Source organism: Pieris brassicae, chromosome 5 (genome assembly GCF_905147105.1).
Source record: "Pieris brassicae chromosome 5, ilPieBrab1.1, whole genome shotgun sequence".
Taxonomy (NCBI): domain Eukaryota; kingdom Metazoa; phylum Arthropoda; class Insecta; order Lepidoptera; family Pieridae; genus Pieris; species Pieris brassicae.
Genome location: NC_059669.1, coordinates 17,882,498 through 17,898,269, shown reverse-complemented (window position 1 = coordinate 17,898,269; position 15,772 = coordinate 17,882,498). Strand labels below are relative to the sequence as shown.

Sequence of the window (15,772 nt, the reverse complement as noted above, 5' to 3'; positions counted from 1 at the left end):
CAATAGCTTTCTTGCAAGTACTCTTTCTTCTCTTGTTTTCACGTTGTACTGAAAGGGACAGGTGAGTGCTTTAGTAAAAACGGTGACTTAACCTATATATATAGTTAAACTATATTTGTTTGACAAACAATAACACTTTTAATGTTAATTAAATTAAATTAAATTTTAAATTTAATTATTTTTTTTTAATTCGACGTTATACAAAATACCAATCATTAGGAATCTAACAATTGTTCCACAAAGAAAATTGTGGATAGCTCTGGAGTCGGGTATCTCGACTGAACAAACTATTATCCAACTTTTTCTTTTATACTTTTTCAAGAAAGAATTTCATTTCACTCTGTGCTCCATTAATTAAATGCCTTTTAGACGTGAGCGGTAAGTTTGTCGTCGTTTCTAAAGTTATTGTCAAATAGATTTTTTAGTTTATGTCTTACACAATGAAGTTTTTTTTAAAGATATTATGGAAATCATTTTAACTTTATGCCGGTTTCAAGTAAAATACGCAACGAAGTTTAAATATTCAAGAATTTTTTCGCGGGAAGGAATGAAAATATAACCCCAGTAATGACCAATCCTCTACCAAGTTTTAATATTAAATATATGTTTTATTAAATTTTCGATTTATCTGTATAAAACCTTAATAATACATCTCTTTTTCTCATATTATTACATTTTCATTTTTAAAATAATTATGTTAATAACTCTTAATGTGACCTAGAATTGCATTATAATATTCAATTATAACCAAGAAGTGTTAAAGTTAAGTCTAACTTATATATAAATTCACGTCACTGGCTTAAATAATTTCAACTAGATACTTTTGGTAGAATAATCGGTGTCACAAATGAAAGAAAATCTTTCATTAATATATCCTTTTTAAGATACTTAGGTACTCGTCGAACAGTTCTCTTCATAGTCTATCATGCTTGTTTCCCGAACCCAATAGAATACCTAAAACTGAGCAATAATCCAAATAAAAGTTTTTCAATAAAAATAGGTCTACCTTCGTAGGCAAAATGATATTGAATATATTCTCAATGCTCGGTATAACAATTTCATCATAGCTATATTATGTTAATATCTATGGTAGTTTTGGGAACGAACGACTTTCATTCCATAAAAAAAACAATGGAATTGGTACAATGATAGCGAAATGTATGTGTCCACAAAATTGTTCTTGGAAAAATTAGATTAAGGTTGTGTTCTATGGCGACAAATTTATTTTATTCTGAAATTGAGTTTCGATCAAAACTGGTTTGTAGATCCGACCTCGCTTGTTGTTTTAGCCTCATACTGAATGTGTGAAGTAACTTAGTCTATTTAGAGATTGTACTTAAATCTTTGTTTTGTATCTGCATGTCATTAATATTAAGGTGGGAAATAGTTATTTAAAACTCAATTCCATTTTAAGGTTGAATCATTTATGGAGTATTTTGTTGTAGAATATACATACATACACAAACATAGGTTTAAAAAACTAATTGTCGCTTTAGCGTCAAATTCTCCATCTAGAGCTTACACCCTGTGCACCAATAAACTTTCTTTGTATGCACACATACACGCCCGTATGGTTAAGGAAGATATCACAAGGAATACGGCATGATTTAGACCTAAAAAGTAGACGGCGTGTCACATAACAGACCCATTTGCCTATTAGACACAGCAAATGATCACCAAAACAAATACAATCTGTAGTCTAGACATTAAAGATTGTTTCGCCACTAGTTTTTTTTTTATTTACATACAAAATGTAATCTTTGTTGCGTCATGTAATCTAATCCACTCACAATACAAAAACACTCAAACGTTAGAATTGTTACAAGGTAATACTGCAGATATCTCTAGAACATCTTGACTAATCAAGTCACTTCCAAAGAGCTAGTCTTCCTAAATTCAAATAACTAACAACTGGATAGGATTCTACGAACCGTTTGAGAAATTGCGATTGCTGTAACTGAGGTATTCTAGAGTAAATATCAATTTAGGGACGGTCACCTAAACAATTTGACTAACAATAGAAAATCAAATACCATTTAATTATTGAAATATTACTTTTAAAACTGATAAGCGAATGGTTAGTGTAACTAATGTTATCGATTCTAATCATATTATAAAATTGTTACATGTCAACTTTATGCTTAACTGTCTCTACGAGTACATTATTTATGTACGTATTCAATTATTGCAATATTAACACAATATTTAAACAATAAAAAATAACTAGAAAACGATATCAGCTAAACATTTTTAACTGGTTTTTACAATCATTAAAAGGTTTTTATTACCTTTCCCTTTATATTATTATATTTTTACTGACTATAATTTTTGTTAAATTAAGCTGAACGCAATATGAGCTATGTATCGGATTGCTCAACAGAAAATTTGTAATAACATACACGAGAAATTTATGAAAATTTTCAAATTTGGAATGATTCTCTTTATAAGTCATCATAAAAGTATAAACTCTATTTATTAAAAAATCGTAATTAGATCTGAGAAATAAGTTGAACTGTTACTAATGGTTCCATTAAAACAATTAACCCAATATAACAAACCCACATCATATAAAATTCAACGCGTAATGTATGGGTGTTTATACAGAATTAAATTAGAACAGAAATAAAAGCTCTCCAGCAATAAGTGGTTAAGAAGGGTCAATCAGGCCCAAAGAGCTTTTAGCAAAGGGAACATTTGTAAATTTATTTGGGTGCCGGATCAAACGCGTACATATCCCTTGATTATGTGAAAAATGATACGCTGTTATTGCGTTGAGACGGGATTATTTGCTATTTTTCATTTATAATCATAAAACTTTATTTATTGTAACATCTTTACTAAATATAGTACTACAATATACAATATACCGTATTAGATTTATGGTGGCAGGAGGGGAACAAAAGTTGATAAAAATTTTCAAACTCGTTCCTCCAATGAAAAGCTATATGAAATATATTAGGTCCTTACATATGAAATTGGCGTTTTGTAACAAAAAGTGGAATCATTAAATATAATATATTTAATTAATCAAAGTATGAACCATTGTTTTCTATGCTCTTTTCCCATCTCATAGGTAGTTCATCGATCCCTTTACTAAAAAAACCAGTCGGACGGGAATCAATAAAATCTGTGAAGGCGATTTGGACTGCCCCATCAGAGTTCAATTTTTTCACTTGCAAGAAGTTGTCCAAATTTCGAAAAAAATTCTAATCTGTTGGAGCAAGATCCGGAGAGTACGGAGAATGTCTTAGACATTCCAATTGAAGCTCTCCTAATTTGGTAGCCGTCTGTTGTGCAGTGTGTGGTCTAGCGTTGTCGTGAAGTAGCAGTGGCGTGGAGCGATTGACCAGCCTAGGTTGTTTAGCCGCTAGCTTTTCCATCATGGTTTGCAATTGCTGACAATAGACATCAGCCGTAATAGTCTGACCAGATTTGAGAAAACTGCAATGAACAATACCGGCACTAGTCCACCAAACGCTTACAAGTAACTTTTTTGGTGTTAATTTTCGCTTGGGGCAGGATTTGGCTGGCTGGCCAGGATCCAACATTGCGCTGAGCGCTTCCGATTATCGTAAAGAATCCATTTTTCATGACAGGTAATGATTCGGTTTAAAATACCTTAATTATTGTGCCGGTTCAGTAATGTAACGCAGCAGTCGACGCGCGTTTGCCGGTTTGCTTCAGTCAATTCGTGAGGTACCCACATTTCAAGCTTTTTAATCTTCCTAGTTTGCTTCAAGTGAATTATAATAGTTTTATCACTAACACCGCAGCCTGCAGCTAACTCGGACGTGGTTTGCGATGATTATCGATTCATTATCAACTTGGGGTCTCAGGCCGTCCACGGGGCTAGTTCTGCAGGTCCAAATTTCCAGAACAAAAACGTTGGAACCAAAAACGATCTGTGTTTTCTTTTGCAACATGACCGCCATACACATCATTCACCCTTCGAGTCGTTTCCGCAGCACTGGTGCCACGGCGAAACTCGTACTCGTAAATAATGCGATACTTTAAATTTTCCATTTTGTAAAATGAGTGACGCAAACAGAAAAAAACAGAAGATAAAAACAAATCAATGACGGTCATCGAAGCACAAATACATGAGTAAATAGCTGTACAAATTTGAATTTGGAATTCCTTACCAAATAGGAGAACATCGTGATTAAAGTGGCCAGTACGAAATACGCCATTTTCATATGTAAGGACCTTATATTTGTGCTTATGTTGTTCATCGATGTCTACGGCGTAGGATAACTACGCGCGACAGCTGACAGCCTACATCAACGAACATTCTAATTTTAAATTTAATTCCAATTTTACGTAAATAATTATATTTAGTCAAGACTGATCCTTGGTTCAAATACAGTTTATTATATAAAACCAGAAGTACACAGAACAGTGCAGTAATTAAAATCAAACCCCATAAATTATACAACTATTTATTCAATTTAAATAGCAAAACGGTGTTCCAATTTATTCATCATATCGCATTTGAAATTCGAATTGCCATTTCTTCAGAATTTCCCGGGAAAATACACGCCGCCGGCATTTTATGTGATTATAAAAGTATGTGGTATTTATGCAAAGTACTTTGCAATTAAAAATGGCACAAGTTATAGTTCGCGTGAGGCTAAATTGTGATTAATGCCACCTCGGCTCCGCGATTGCTTCTAAGAATAACGCATTCAGTGCAACTTGAAGTAATTAGATGTGATTGTTCGAATTAAAGCGTTCGTAACAGCTACTACGGAAATTGAAGGAGGCGTTGTGAATTACATAAGGTTTTCAAATTTCAGTGAATAAACAGCAAATGAGGTGTGGAGTGGAGTCTGTGTCGCTTTAAATGTCTAATCATACTTAGATTTAGGAGTAGTATGGGTGAAATATCTTCTTTAACTTTGCAAAAATGATTAAGCGCGATAAATTAATGTAAAATGCGATTTAATTATTGTTGTAAATCCCGTAACATAATGGAAGCATTTAAAGGTCGGCAACGCATTTGCGAGCCTAGCAATGAGAGTGTGCTTGGGCGGCGGTATCGCTTAAGATCAGATAAGCCTCCTGCACGTTTATCCCTAATCATACTTATTTCTAAAAGCAAACATATTTCTGATTTACTTTTTATTTGAAACTTTTAAAAGCTCAATGGTTTCTGGTCTAATATTACTGCGTCTGTTGCCTTTATTTTTAAGGCGTATTTAATATAAGTTTTTATACGTATCCAAAGTAAGTTTTGTTTCCCTGGCATTTTAATAAGAACCAAGATACAGGCCAAGGAAATAAGCAAAACCTTTACTTATGAAATCATAAGATACTCGTTTAACTGTATTTTCGCTACATTATTTAACAAACGTTAATGATACAGATACCCGATATTGAAAAAAACATTAATATAATTAAGTATAGAATTCTATTAATGCTATAATTTATAATTTACTTCGACGCCTTTATAATTCGAGAATTCAATGCAAAACTGAAATGTATGCTATAAATTCTTTAAACTATCGAGAATAAACGGCAAAAAAAGTTCCATCGTTATTGACCCAAAAACCAATAGGCTTTGAATTTTTTTAACTATAACGCTCACTCAAAGGCGACGTGTCTCGCAATGACGTCAAGCAAAACATTTTAACGAGGGTCTAGGATTTACAAACATAACAAGTTCATGTTTGATTATGCGGCGGCTTTTTGTCATCAACCTTTTCACTTAACGAGTGGACTTCGTTATATTAGCTATATTGGGTCTGATTCAGGTATTTTATAATTGTACGTCAAATTTTTTTAAGATTGAAAAGGATAAAACGACTCGAATTATGGAATTATTGTGAGTGGACGTTAGTGTTTAGTACTGAACAGTGGTAAGTGGAAAAAATTAGTACGCAAAAACAGATTAGACCCTTAATAGACCGGAAGTAGTGTTATTGGACACTTTCTTATGTTAAATATACTTTTTAGTAAAGTAAGTTAGTTTAAAGTACTTATTAGTACTTAAGTTAGGCTAGACGTAATGTTAAATGATGTCTTTGTGCAGGGAAATTTATTAAAGTAATATTACAGTTTTTAGGTATTAATTTTTAATGTAAGTTATTACAAAATCTAAATAAAACAATGATAACTTATAAACGTCTATCGGAAGTATAGAACAGACGAACTGTACGTTTCTGGATGGCTCCGCGGACCAAAATGTACGCTTCCGGGGTCATCAGGGTGCTTTAAATAATAGAAGTTTGTTGGTTTACTCTATATTAACCACTTGCGTGTTACAAAAGAATATGAGCGAAATAATGACGTGCTAATTGCTATGTACCGAATGAATGCACTTTTAACAGTCAAAGAGAGTGCCTACGTCTGGCTATGCTGTCTGGGTGTAACTCCCATGATTTAGTTAATTGATTTGAAACCAATAACTGTAATGTAGAAGAGATTGCTTGCGTGTACTCTCGGGGCGTAAGCTTATAAATGATCAAAATGTACAGCCATGGAACGTACATGTATATACATAGGAAATCGTCACGCTTGTAAATGAGCAAAATGTACGAACCTTGGCACGTACATAGGGATCATCACGCTTATAAAACTAAGAAAAAACAAAATGTACAGTCTTGGCACATGAAGAAAGTGTTTGGTGTTTTTAATCGTCAAGGTCAGGAAAACAAGTTCCAACTGCCAGCTTTACATTATGACTCCACATTATATATAGCGATTTACACCAAAGTAATATATACCATAGTGATAGTTGCTTTGGACCTATCAATTCGCATTTTGAACTATGATTAGATTAATTTGAGAATTTTTACAAACTACTTTTGAATTTGGGTAAATATGAATTGCTACGTGTTTAAATAGTATAAAATTTAAGCTTTCTTAATACGCACCGATTCAACTATTTTCAATATTCAGGATATGTTTCAAATTATGTTTATTTTATATAAAAAGAAAAGTTAAGGGTTGAGAAACGCACGCGTAACTATTGGACGAACAATGCTCGCAAAATAAAATCAAAATGGTGTTTCCCTTATAATAAACTTTAAATGCCTTCGAACAGAATTTGATTGTAGGCACATTTAAAACGAGGCTTTCAATTTTCGAATTTGTAAGGCCAAATTTAGTGAATGCAGTGGTGCGATAATTTCCAGTCAATCTCCAAATTGGGAAAGCCTAGCCAAAAAAAGGTATGAAATTCTAAAAATATCCTATTTTATACTATTATACGGGATTGTATAATGATATATATTCCAGTAGAAGAAAATAAAACACTAATTCCTTTTTTTTAATTCAGTAGTTTGTTTTCATACAAATACTGGTGTTTAGATGGTTAAATGTGATTTAATTCCCGGCGAAATGATAAAAATATTAAAATAAAAATGTGTTTATTCATTTTAAGTACATATGCATTACAATGTGTGAGATTTGGGAACCCTTTTAAGTAAAAAAATACCTGTGTCAGGTTTCCCAGCTTTTCCATAACAAACTTAATTATACATTCCTTAAATATATTTATTTATAATTTTATTACATTTATTTTTGTTTTTTCAAATGGTATTAACACGCTTGAGTGCATGAGTTAGTGTGGGTGCAAATGTCACAGAAGAAGCTCTAACACTGAGTAGGGTGTATTTATAAGCCAGTCCTTTAATAGTATTTTTACATTGTAGACGATAAGCAGGTAGATGTTAAGCAGCCTATTTAATTAATAATACATAAAGTCTGTTTGCATATTGCATCTGGCGAAGTCAGTCCTTACGGTCTGACTGACGACAACATCCCTATTTCTTTTTAAGAACCGCCTAATTATTTTTGTCTTTATTCGCATGTCGACACATCGCCATAATTCTATAATTATGTCACCCTACTCAATGAATCAGATGTATAAAACTAAGGCAAAGCAACTAAGCACAACTAAACACAACTAAATAAATTATATTTTTTACCACCGGCCATTAACCTTCATCTGAGCGCTTTCAAATATATCAGTAAATGGTGACTAGCTTTAATTCTTTGGAGTGAAAATAAATTTAATAACAACAACCATAAATTTATTAATCAAGCACTGCTATAATCGGATTAAATTGTACAATGGATTATCGAATCTACAGTTCGAACACCTCGTATTAAAATAAAATCACAAATTTATTTTCACACAAATTCCCTGTTTTCTATAAAATGCTAATAATTGAGTAAATTGAGTAGATTTTTTATCTATTCTGTTGTATTTTAATCTCGAAGCACATAAATCGATACCGAAATCTATTAGGGTGTATGGACCAAGGCCTTTCTTAATATCTCTATCTATATCCCCGAAATGCAGAACAGAAACTTCTTTCTAGCGGAGATTTGTATGATCAAGGGCTAGTGTACTCCTGGGTCAGTGAAAGGAGGCTTATTTTTGGGCTTCAATAACGAACATGTATCCAAAATAACAATAGTTGACCAAACTGGATACTTCATGAGTAACGCATAGATCATTTAATTCATTTAATCAAAAACATTATTCCAAATGTAAACAAAATCTATACGTGTCTAGTTATCAGCATTTAACGAAAAAATATTTTATAACATAATTTAAAACTCGTCTTCAGCGTCGACAAGAATATTTAAGGCATTACTCAGTCTGAACTTCCTGAAGGATTTAACTTTTAATTAGGGGATTTACCGTTATAATCATTGCCCTTTGTCGGCTCTGGGATAAACTTAAAAGAGAAAAAGACGGTCCGAAGATTCATAAAAGCAGTAAGTTTATATTGTAAGATATCATTGGTACTGCAAACGATTCTCTAACTGAACTTAATCTACCTTTTATCTGGATTATAATATAAGGAGATGTACATGTATATGCTGTTTATATATATGTATGTCATGGGACAGTCATTAAGTACGATTGAAATTTAGTAAACGCGTCGGTCGTCGTGTGTCAGTTAACGCCTCTGTGTGCGTGTCATCTGATTAAAAGCACTCAAAACATAGATTCATTTAACTTTGAGTTTTGTCAGGTTAAAATAAATATGTAAAAGCTGAAAATAAATTATTACTATTGTTTATATATTATTATTGAAAAGGTTGATTAAAACCTTGACTTGATTGATTAAAACGTACAGCCGGTGTTCCGTCAGTGCCCCGTCTTGAGACCCTCAAGAAAAAAGCTCCCATGTCCTGCAATGTAGGGGGTTCGATGTTATGGTTGAGGTGTGAATGGCAGCCTGTATTATATTATACTTTTGCACAGATTATTATAACTAATTATTGCCATGACAGTTATGATTATCAGCCGTGCGTCTTAAGATTTTTTAGCTTCTCGCAGACTGCTGAGTGTGAGTGTTAAATTTTCTAATTTTAATATCATGTTGCAAAAATATGTAGAAGTCGAACATGTAAATAACAATGGTCAAGGCGCAGCTGTTAAGTCGGCACCCGAATTGTTCTAGATACGATTTTCGAGTTGAACACATGTTTATTTCACTGAATATTAATGAAATACCCACACAATGGGGATACCTCGGTTACGCTGAGTTTCCTTTTTACTTTCAAGATCTTTGAGGTCGAATTCGTATCCTGATATTTGCATTACTTGTCAAAAAGTATGACCGCTAAGCCCACCTTTACTTGTAATTACCTGTTCGAATATAACATATAAAAAAATGTGTGCGTGTACTAGTACACAGGTAAGAAGTGAAACTTATTTATGACCTTATTTTTCGAAAAATAATCTACTGTATGCAACTTTAGAGAAATTGGTTAAATAAAGTTAAATTAGATGAAGTTTAACAAAAGGCTTAGCCTAAAAACAAATAATACAATTATTTCATTTTATCTTATTACTGAATGTCATTAATTGTAATAGAATTATTATCGTTATTATATATTTTTGTTATTAATGGCTTCGAATCTCTTCGAATCATGATAGGGATAAGAAAATGTGACGGTTATTTTTTTTCCAACGCCGATAAGGAAGTTTCACTTCAAAAATATTTTTTCTACTACATACATATCTAGAATTTAGTTTCATCATCAATTCTCAAAAAAATATTTGATATAATAAATTGTGTATGTCTATACTATAAAATTATTTCAAAACTGTGTACAAGTAATACCAAATAAACACGAATTTATTATAATCGATCTATATAATCACTATTTATCTAGGATTTTTAAAACATATTGTGATATAACTATAGCTCGTATTCCGGGCTGATAAAGGCTATTTTACGAGTCTCGATGAAATTACGGCTCTATGAGCATAAATTCACGGTATAAAGTATCATTATCTCGGCGTACGTTATGCGTAGCTAAGATTATTTGCATACGCGTAAACTAGAATATGACCCGAGGGAGGAACAAACTAAACTATCGGACCAGTGCCTCAGCTATTTTGGAGACGTAATGGCTCGGAATTTGCTTTTGAATGGCTTTTGTTTTGCTTGCAAACTTTTAGGCGGTTCACAAAAAATACTGTTACTCTATTGTAAGGGTTAATGTTATTTTAAGCGTTCTATTATCTTGACAAGGGCAGTGGAAGATTTAAAAAAAATGTAGATCTTACATAAATCATCATGAAAATTTTACCACGTATTACAGAGTTATACTCGAAATATGAAATTAAATGAGAGAGGCTCATAGTACATAATTCGACCAAAAACGTTTCTAGTCTGTGTGTGTAACTATGTTCGAAAATGTTTTCTCTGTTCGCTCACAACCAATCTCATACTTACATAAAAGGATTCGAAACTAATCAAACTGATTAGCTATCAGAATCCCAGACGATTTTGTCTTTGGACACAAATTAGTCTGCTTGATCAAACTTAATTATAATGTTATGAATTTGACCGGAGTAAATTGTGATCTCGCACAACACACGCCAATCTACTTAACACTAATGTACTTCTAGAATAACTTTCATTTGCGTGCTAAAACAGATTATTGCTCCTTTGGTTTCCAAACCGAAACGCGTATTTTGCTTTTTAGCATTTCAAAATAAATCTAAACATAAAAAGAAAGCCAATACCAGGCCAATAATTTAAAATTTCCTTTGATCAAAGGAGCTACGTACCTAATTCGAGGAAGCTAATGGATTTTAAAACCTCACAAACGCCGCACTGCCGAGTGAATCACAAAAAAATCATTTTTCATGGAATAAGGCTGGCGTGGTGCCAATTTTGACCAAAATCCCTGGCTAAGTCGCGTACGCCAGTTTTCACGGATCATTGCACAGAACGGCTCACTCCCCCACCACAGTAAACAATGTGCAGTATATTTTATGGAACTTTCCTTAGTTTTGTGTTTAAAGTGTTGCAATACGCTTCGTTGGGTTAGGAATAGGATAACCTGAATTACCTTTTTTATTGCGTATTTAGGGATCACAGGATTAGTTGTAGGGATGCGCGGCTCCATTTCTTTGTTTTTGATGAAAAATTCTCATGCAAGCAGCTGAGTGTAGAAATGGAAAGCGCGTTAACTTATATCAGCGCTGGCACTTACAAACTTTGTGGTGCACGTTCGTCACACACTTGTCACGTGATCCGTATTTTTTTAAATAGTATAAACTAATTAAATATTTTGAAGTTAATTTAATTAAAAATATTTAAATCTGTTTAGACAAAGATTCTTTATATTTTTAAACTTAAACTGCGTGATAAAATATCTTAATTTGTTAGGTCGAACTAGTTTTAGGTGACAATATTTCAGCGCTGCCCGAAATATAATAAAGTTTGGGGTCGTTGCTTTTAACAGCTTAGTTCACTGAAATTTTGTGTGGTTTACCCATGCTATTGCATTGTGTCTGCGATTTGGGACTAAACTTGTTTGTATTTGAAGTTAATTTTCATATTTTAGCCACATATTTTGTTGAACATTGTTCAGCTTACAATGCGAATGAAAATTTAAATATTATATAGGAATGTCAATATTAAACTAAGTTCTCAATATCATCACTTTATTTCAATGCTGAATTGAATGTTTTTATTTCTATATAAACAATTTAAAAATTATAGGTCCTTAACTAATTAATATAATATGACAATCTTCAGTCGGACTCTTCTGTTTTAGCCTACGCATAAAATACTTTCTTTTTCACACATTCGAACCCATCATCTATTGTTTCCGATTATACGAATAATTGTGTATGTCATTATCGAAATTATAATCTATGTACTTATTTTTTCGAGGGTAAAAAACTTATCGACGGGAGTGCTCTGTATTTTATAATGGCGTTGCACAAAATTCAAATTAAGAATAAAATAAACTAGAATACGTCATTTTGCACTATAATACCAATCTCAAAGATCCGAGTAGCATCTTGACCTTTCGCTAGTAGCTTCAACATACAAAGCAAGATGTACAATGTGAATATTTATGAGGATCAAATGCTGGCAAATTCGACTCTGCAAGCTTTGAAATGTAACAATGCTTCGTAAAGAAAATGCTTAATCTCCTATACAAATTGATATAATTCAGGTTTGAACTTAGAATCATCCTTTATATGTAGTCTTGAGGTAAGCCGTTATAGCTGTAGGCAATAACTTTATAACTTTGTTCGTTGCTTCTTTACGCAAACAAAACATGGAGTTGAATCAAAACATGTCTATATGAACTTGTATAGTTTAAACGGGTCGATAATAGTTAAAATAATCGTATAACCAGAAACAAGACCGCATACGCAATAATTATTTACAAATTACTGCAATTATTTAATATAAATGTTCCACAGACAATACATCAATATGCACATCGTTTATACCTAAACAAACACACTAGGTACATTTGTCACTTAGAACAAATTGAACTGTATGGTCTCATATTAAAAAAAAAAGTTACTATTACTGAGAATTAAAGAATAAACTCATTTACGGTATTTTGCGAATATCGATAGTATTAAACGCTTAATACTGTGATAACTAAGGCAATATAGTACGCATACGTATATGTAAGAATAATGGAAAAGACAACTTTGCAGCGCCTCTGGCGGCAACGCGCAGTACTAATGTCATACAGCTATTTGCCTCAGGTTGTCGTTTTCTTTGTCAAAGTCAAAATACGAGTTAAGGGAGAAAAAATAAATTTACTATTTAAATTAAATTTGGACCATTGTGTTTTATTCAAGTTTTAATACAAGACCATTAATTTGTATTACGTTAAACATTTCCATGGCAGTGGTTTTAATCACAATCAGTGGTGATCATATATACATATTGAATGACCTCTCAAATTTCTAAGTACGAATAATTGCTCCAATTATATTAAATACATCGAACTTGGTTTTGGAATGTAGGAATTAGAAACGTTACTTATAGCTATATTAATATTACAATCTATTTGTACGCAAAATAATGGATACATTAAAAAAGCACTAATTAAACAATAAAAATACGTTATGGTATTTAATTTGACAATACGAGATCGTTTTCACTAAAGATACTTCGAACTGTCAATGTCAAAATAAGCGGGACCCGGGCTGTCAATATTTTCATAAAATATTGTTACAGAGGTCGCTTAGAATTTTTGACAAACCATAGTACTAACAAAACGGAACACGTATATGTCATGTTTATAAAAAAAAATACTCTATAACTTAGCTAGACTTTAGAAGCTCTTAAGTGTTTCGCTTAACTATTTATTTTGATAGAAATTTTAGTCTGTGTGGACACAATAAATCAAAAAGATAAATGACGGAAAGGCATGACCCAATTTAATTAGAGTAAATACAGCTGCCAGGTATAAGTTTCACTAAACAGGTACTGAACGCAAAAAATTCACTAAACGCCTGGATTTGAATTCTATAGAAAAAAGTCACGGTATACAAAGAAATAATAAAACAAAGTATCCTACGAATTCGCTGCCACTCTACCAATATATTGGTATAGCAAACGGATTTGAATGTTTTTTTTAGACTATACGTACGTACAAGCATACGTCGTCACATCCTTATGAAATATTGTTTTCAAATGTTATCAAGAGCAACATAAAATAAAGAGTATAATAGAGATTTGTAAATATTTATATCTAACTGGGGTATGCAAATATGAACGCGATTGTCAAAGTAAAATAAATTTAGAAACGGTTCTATTTACTTCGAACCCATGTTCTAGAAACTAAATCAAGCTGCCTACTACTGTTAAGATCTGTTTAAGATTGACAGTACTTAATACTTAATTAATGACATTTACGGAATTCGGAAAAGCATTTTATAATAGGAATGGTATAATGGATAGATCCTAGACACCAAGAGATGTAGAAGTTATACTAGTGAATATAACACTTCGTTGATATGCATAATTATAAGACACCTTGTATAATCGCCTCTTACATGGTGTCCCAAGTCCAATGCAAGTAATGAAAACAAATGAAAATAAGAAACCGAAGCAACCGTATTCTGAAAGAGCCAACCATAGAGGTGGAAAAAGTGTGTTCCTGTTAAATTCAGCTTGTTTACAGAATCGTCCTACTGTTTCTTACGTACAGTTATGAAACAAAGGTTCTCTACCGCATTAATTACAGCGTAAATTTGTATGAAATAACAAGATTATTTACATTTTAGCAATGATCTTGGGATACCTGTATTGTAGTCATATAAAAATTACTTATGCATACGTATGAATAAGGATTTAATTTACATATTTACATAGGTCTAACTTCAATTCATTATTACCGTTCAGTAATGTTAACACGAAAAGGTTTTCCATAAGAAACTAAAATTTGAATTTTAACCATTTATTTCGAATGCACCATATTAATAACTGGACGATATCGTTATAACATAAACGCTGGATAGCGGACTAAACCAATTGACATCAAAAAGTAAAAAAAAAACTTAAAACTAAGGTACTAAACAAAATCGAAAATGGGCGGGATATATCACCATTTTTTTCGCTGGCAACTTCTTTGCAAACAAAATACATAGAATTGAAATCAATGGCACTTAAATTTAACTATAGCTGTCATAAATGTCACTTAATAATACTATGAAAACTACGTTTTTCGAATAATTTACAACCATACAAAAAATGCAGTAATCTAACTTAATTTAGATTATAAGTATTTTTCTTAAGTGTTATTTATAAAATTACATACATGAAGTAATTTAGGCATTTCTACAACAATGCCTAAACAACGATACAAATCAGTCAATTCTTAAAACATATTAACATCGAAAAATGCTAACTATTTTACACATTTCGTTTTAAATTGTTCTAATTCACTAGGAATTTTCGCCATCTTAGAAAGTATTTTCATTGATATAACAAGCGATTGACATAGATGCGGGTAGATACTGCACTACCTGCATAAACTAAACTCGCACGAATGAAATCTATTAGTGTTTTATTGGGTTATGCAAGAATTATGTACATCAGCTTTAAACAGGTATTTTTTAAATTTATAAAAGCCTTAGAGAGCAGTAGATACTCTTTAAATACAATAAAGAAAAATACAGAAAGTATTTTGTCCAAAACATTGGACATTACAATTCTACCCGCGTCTTCATTAAGCACTAAACGCCATTATGCGTAATCACAAAGTCACTTACGGTGGGGTCACTCAAAACTCACTGACCATAAACCCAGATAGTCAAAAACGCCTATACAAAGGTGACTTGGTGTGGCTACACGAGCCAAGCGTGATGCTAGCACCAGGACTCCTCATGGGGCGCTCTCTCGTCATCCGAATCACCATACATATCTGCTAGTTTGCGGAACCGCGGCCCGAATGTCGACAGATAGTTGAACTTAAGGTCTTCATCATCGGTACCTGTGGAGATAATTTATATGAGAAGAGCTTATACGAG

The 15,772-nt window shown here is 32.4% G+C and overlaps 1 protein-coding gene across 1 annotated transcript in view; it reads right to left on the bottom strand.

The window, feature by feature from the left end:
- Nucleotides 1-11,920: 11,920 nt before the first annotated feature.
- Nucleotides 11,921-15,772, bottom strand: part of LOC123710492 (DE-cadherin) — a 175,287-nt gene continuing 171,435 nt past the window's right edge. The window contains exon 24 of the mRNA XM_045662462.1: nucleotides 11,921-15,735. Within this exon, the coding sequence (XP_045518418.1) occupies nucleotides 15,611-15,735 (125 nt within the window). The 3' untranslated portion in view covers nucleotides 11,921-15,610. The remainder of the gene's footprint in view (nucleotides 15,736-15,772) is intronic.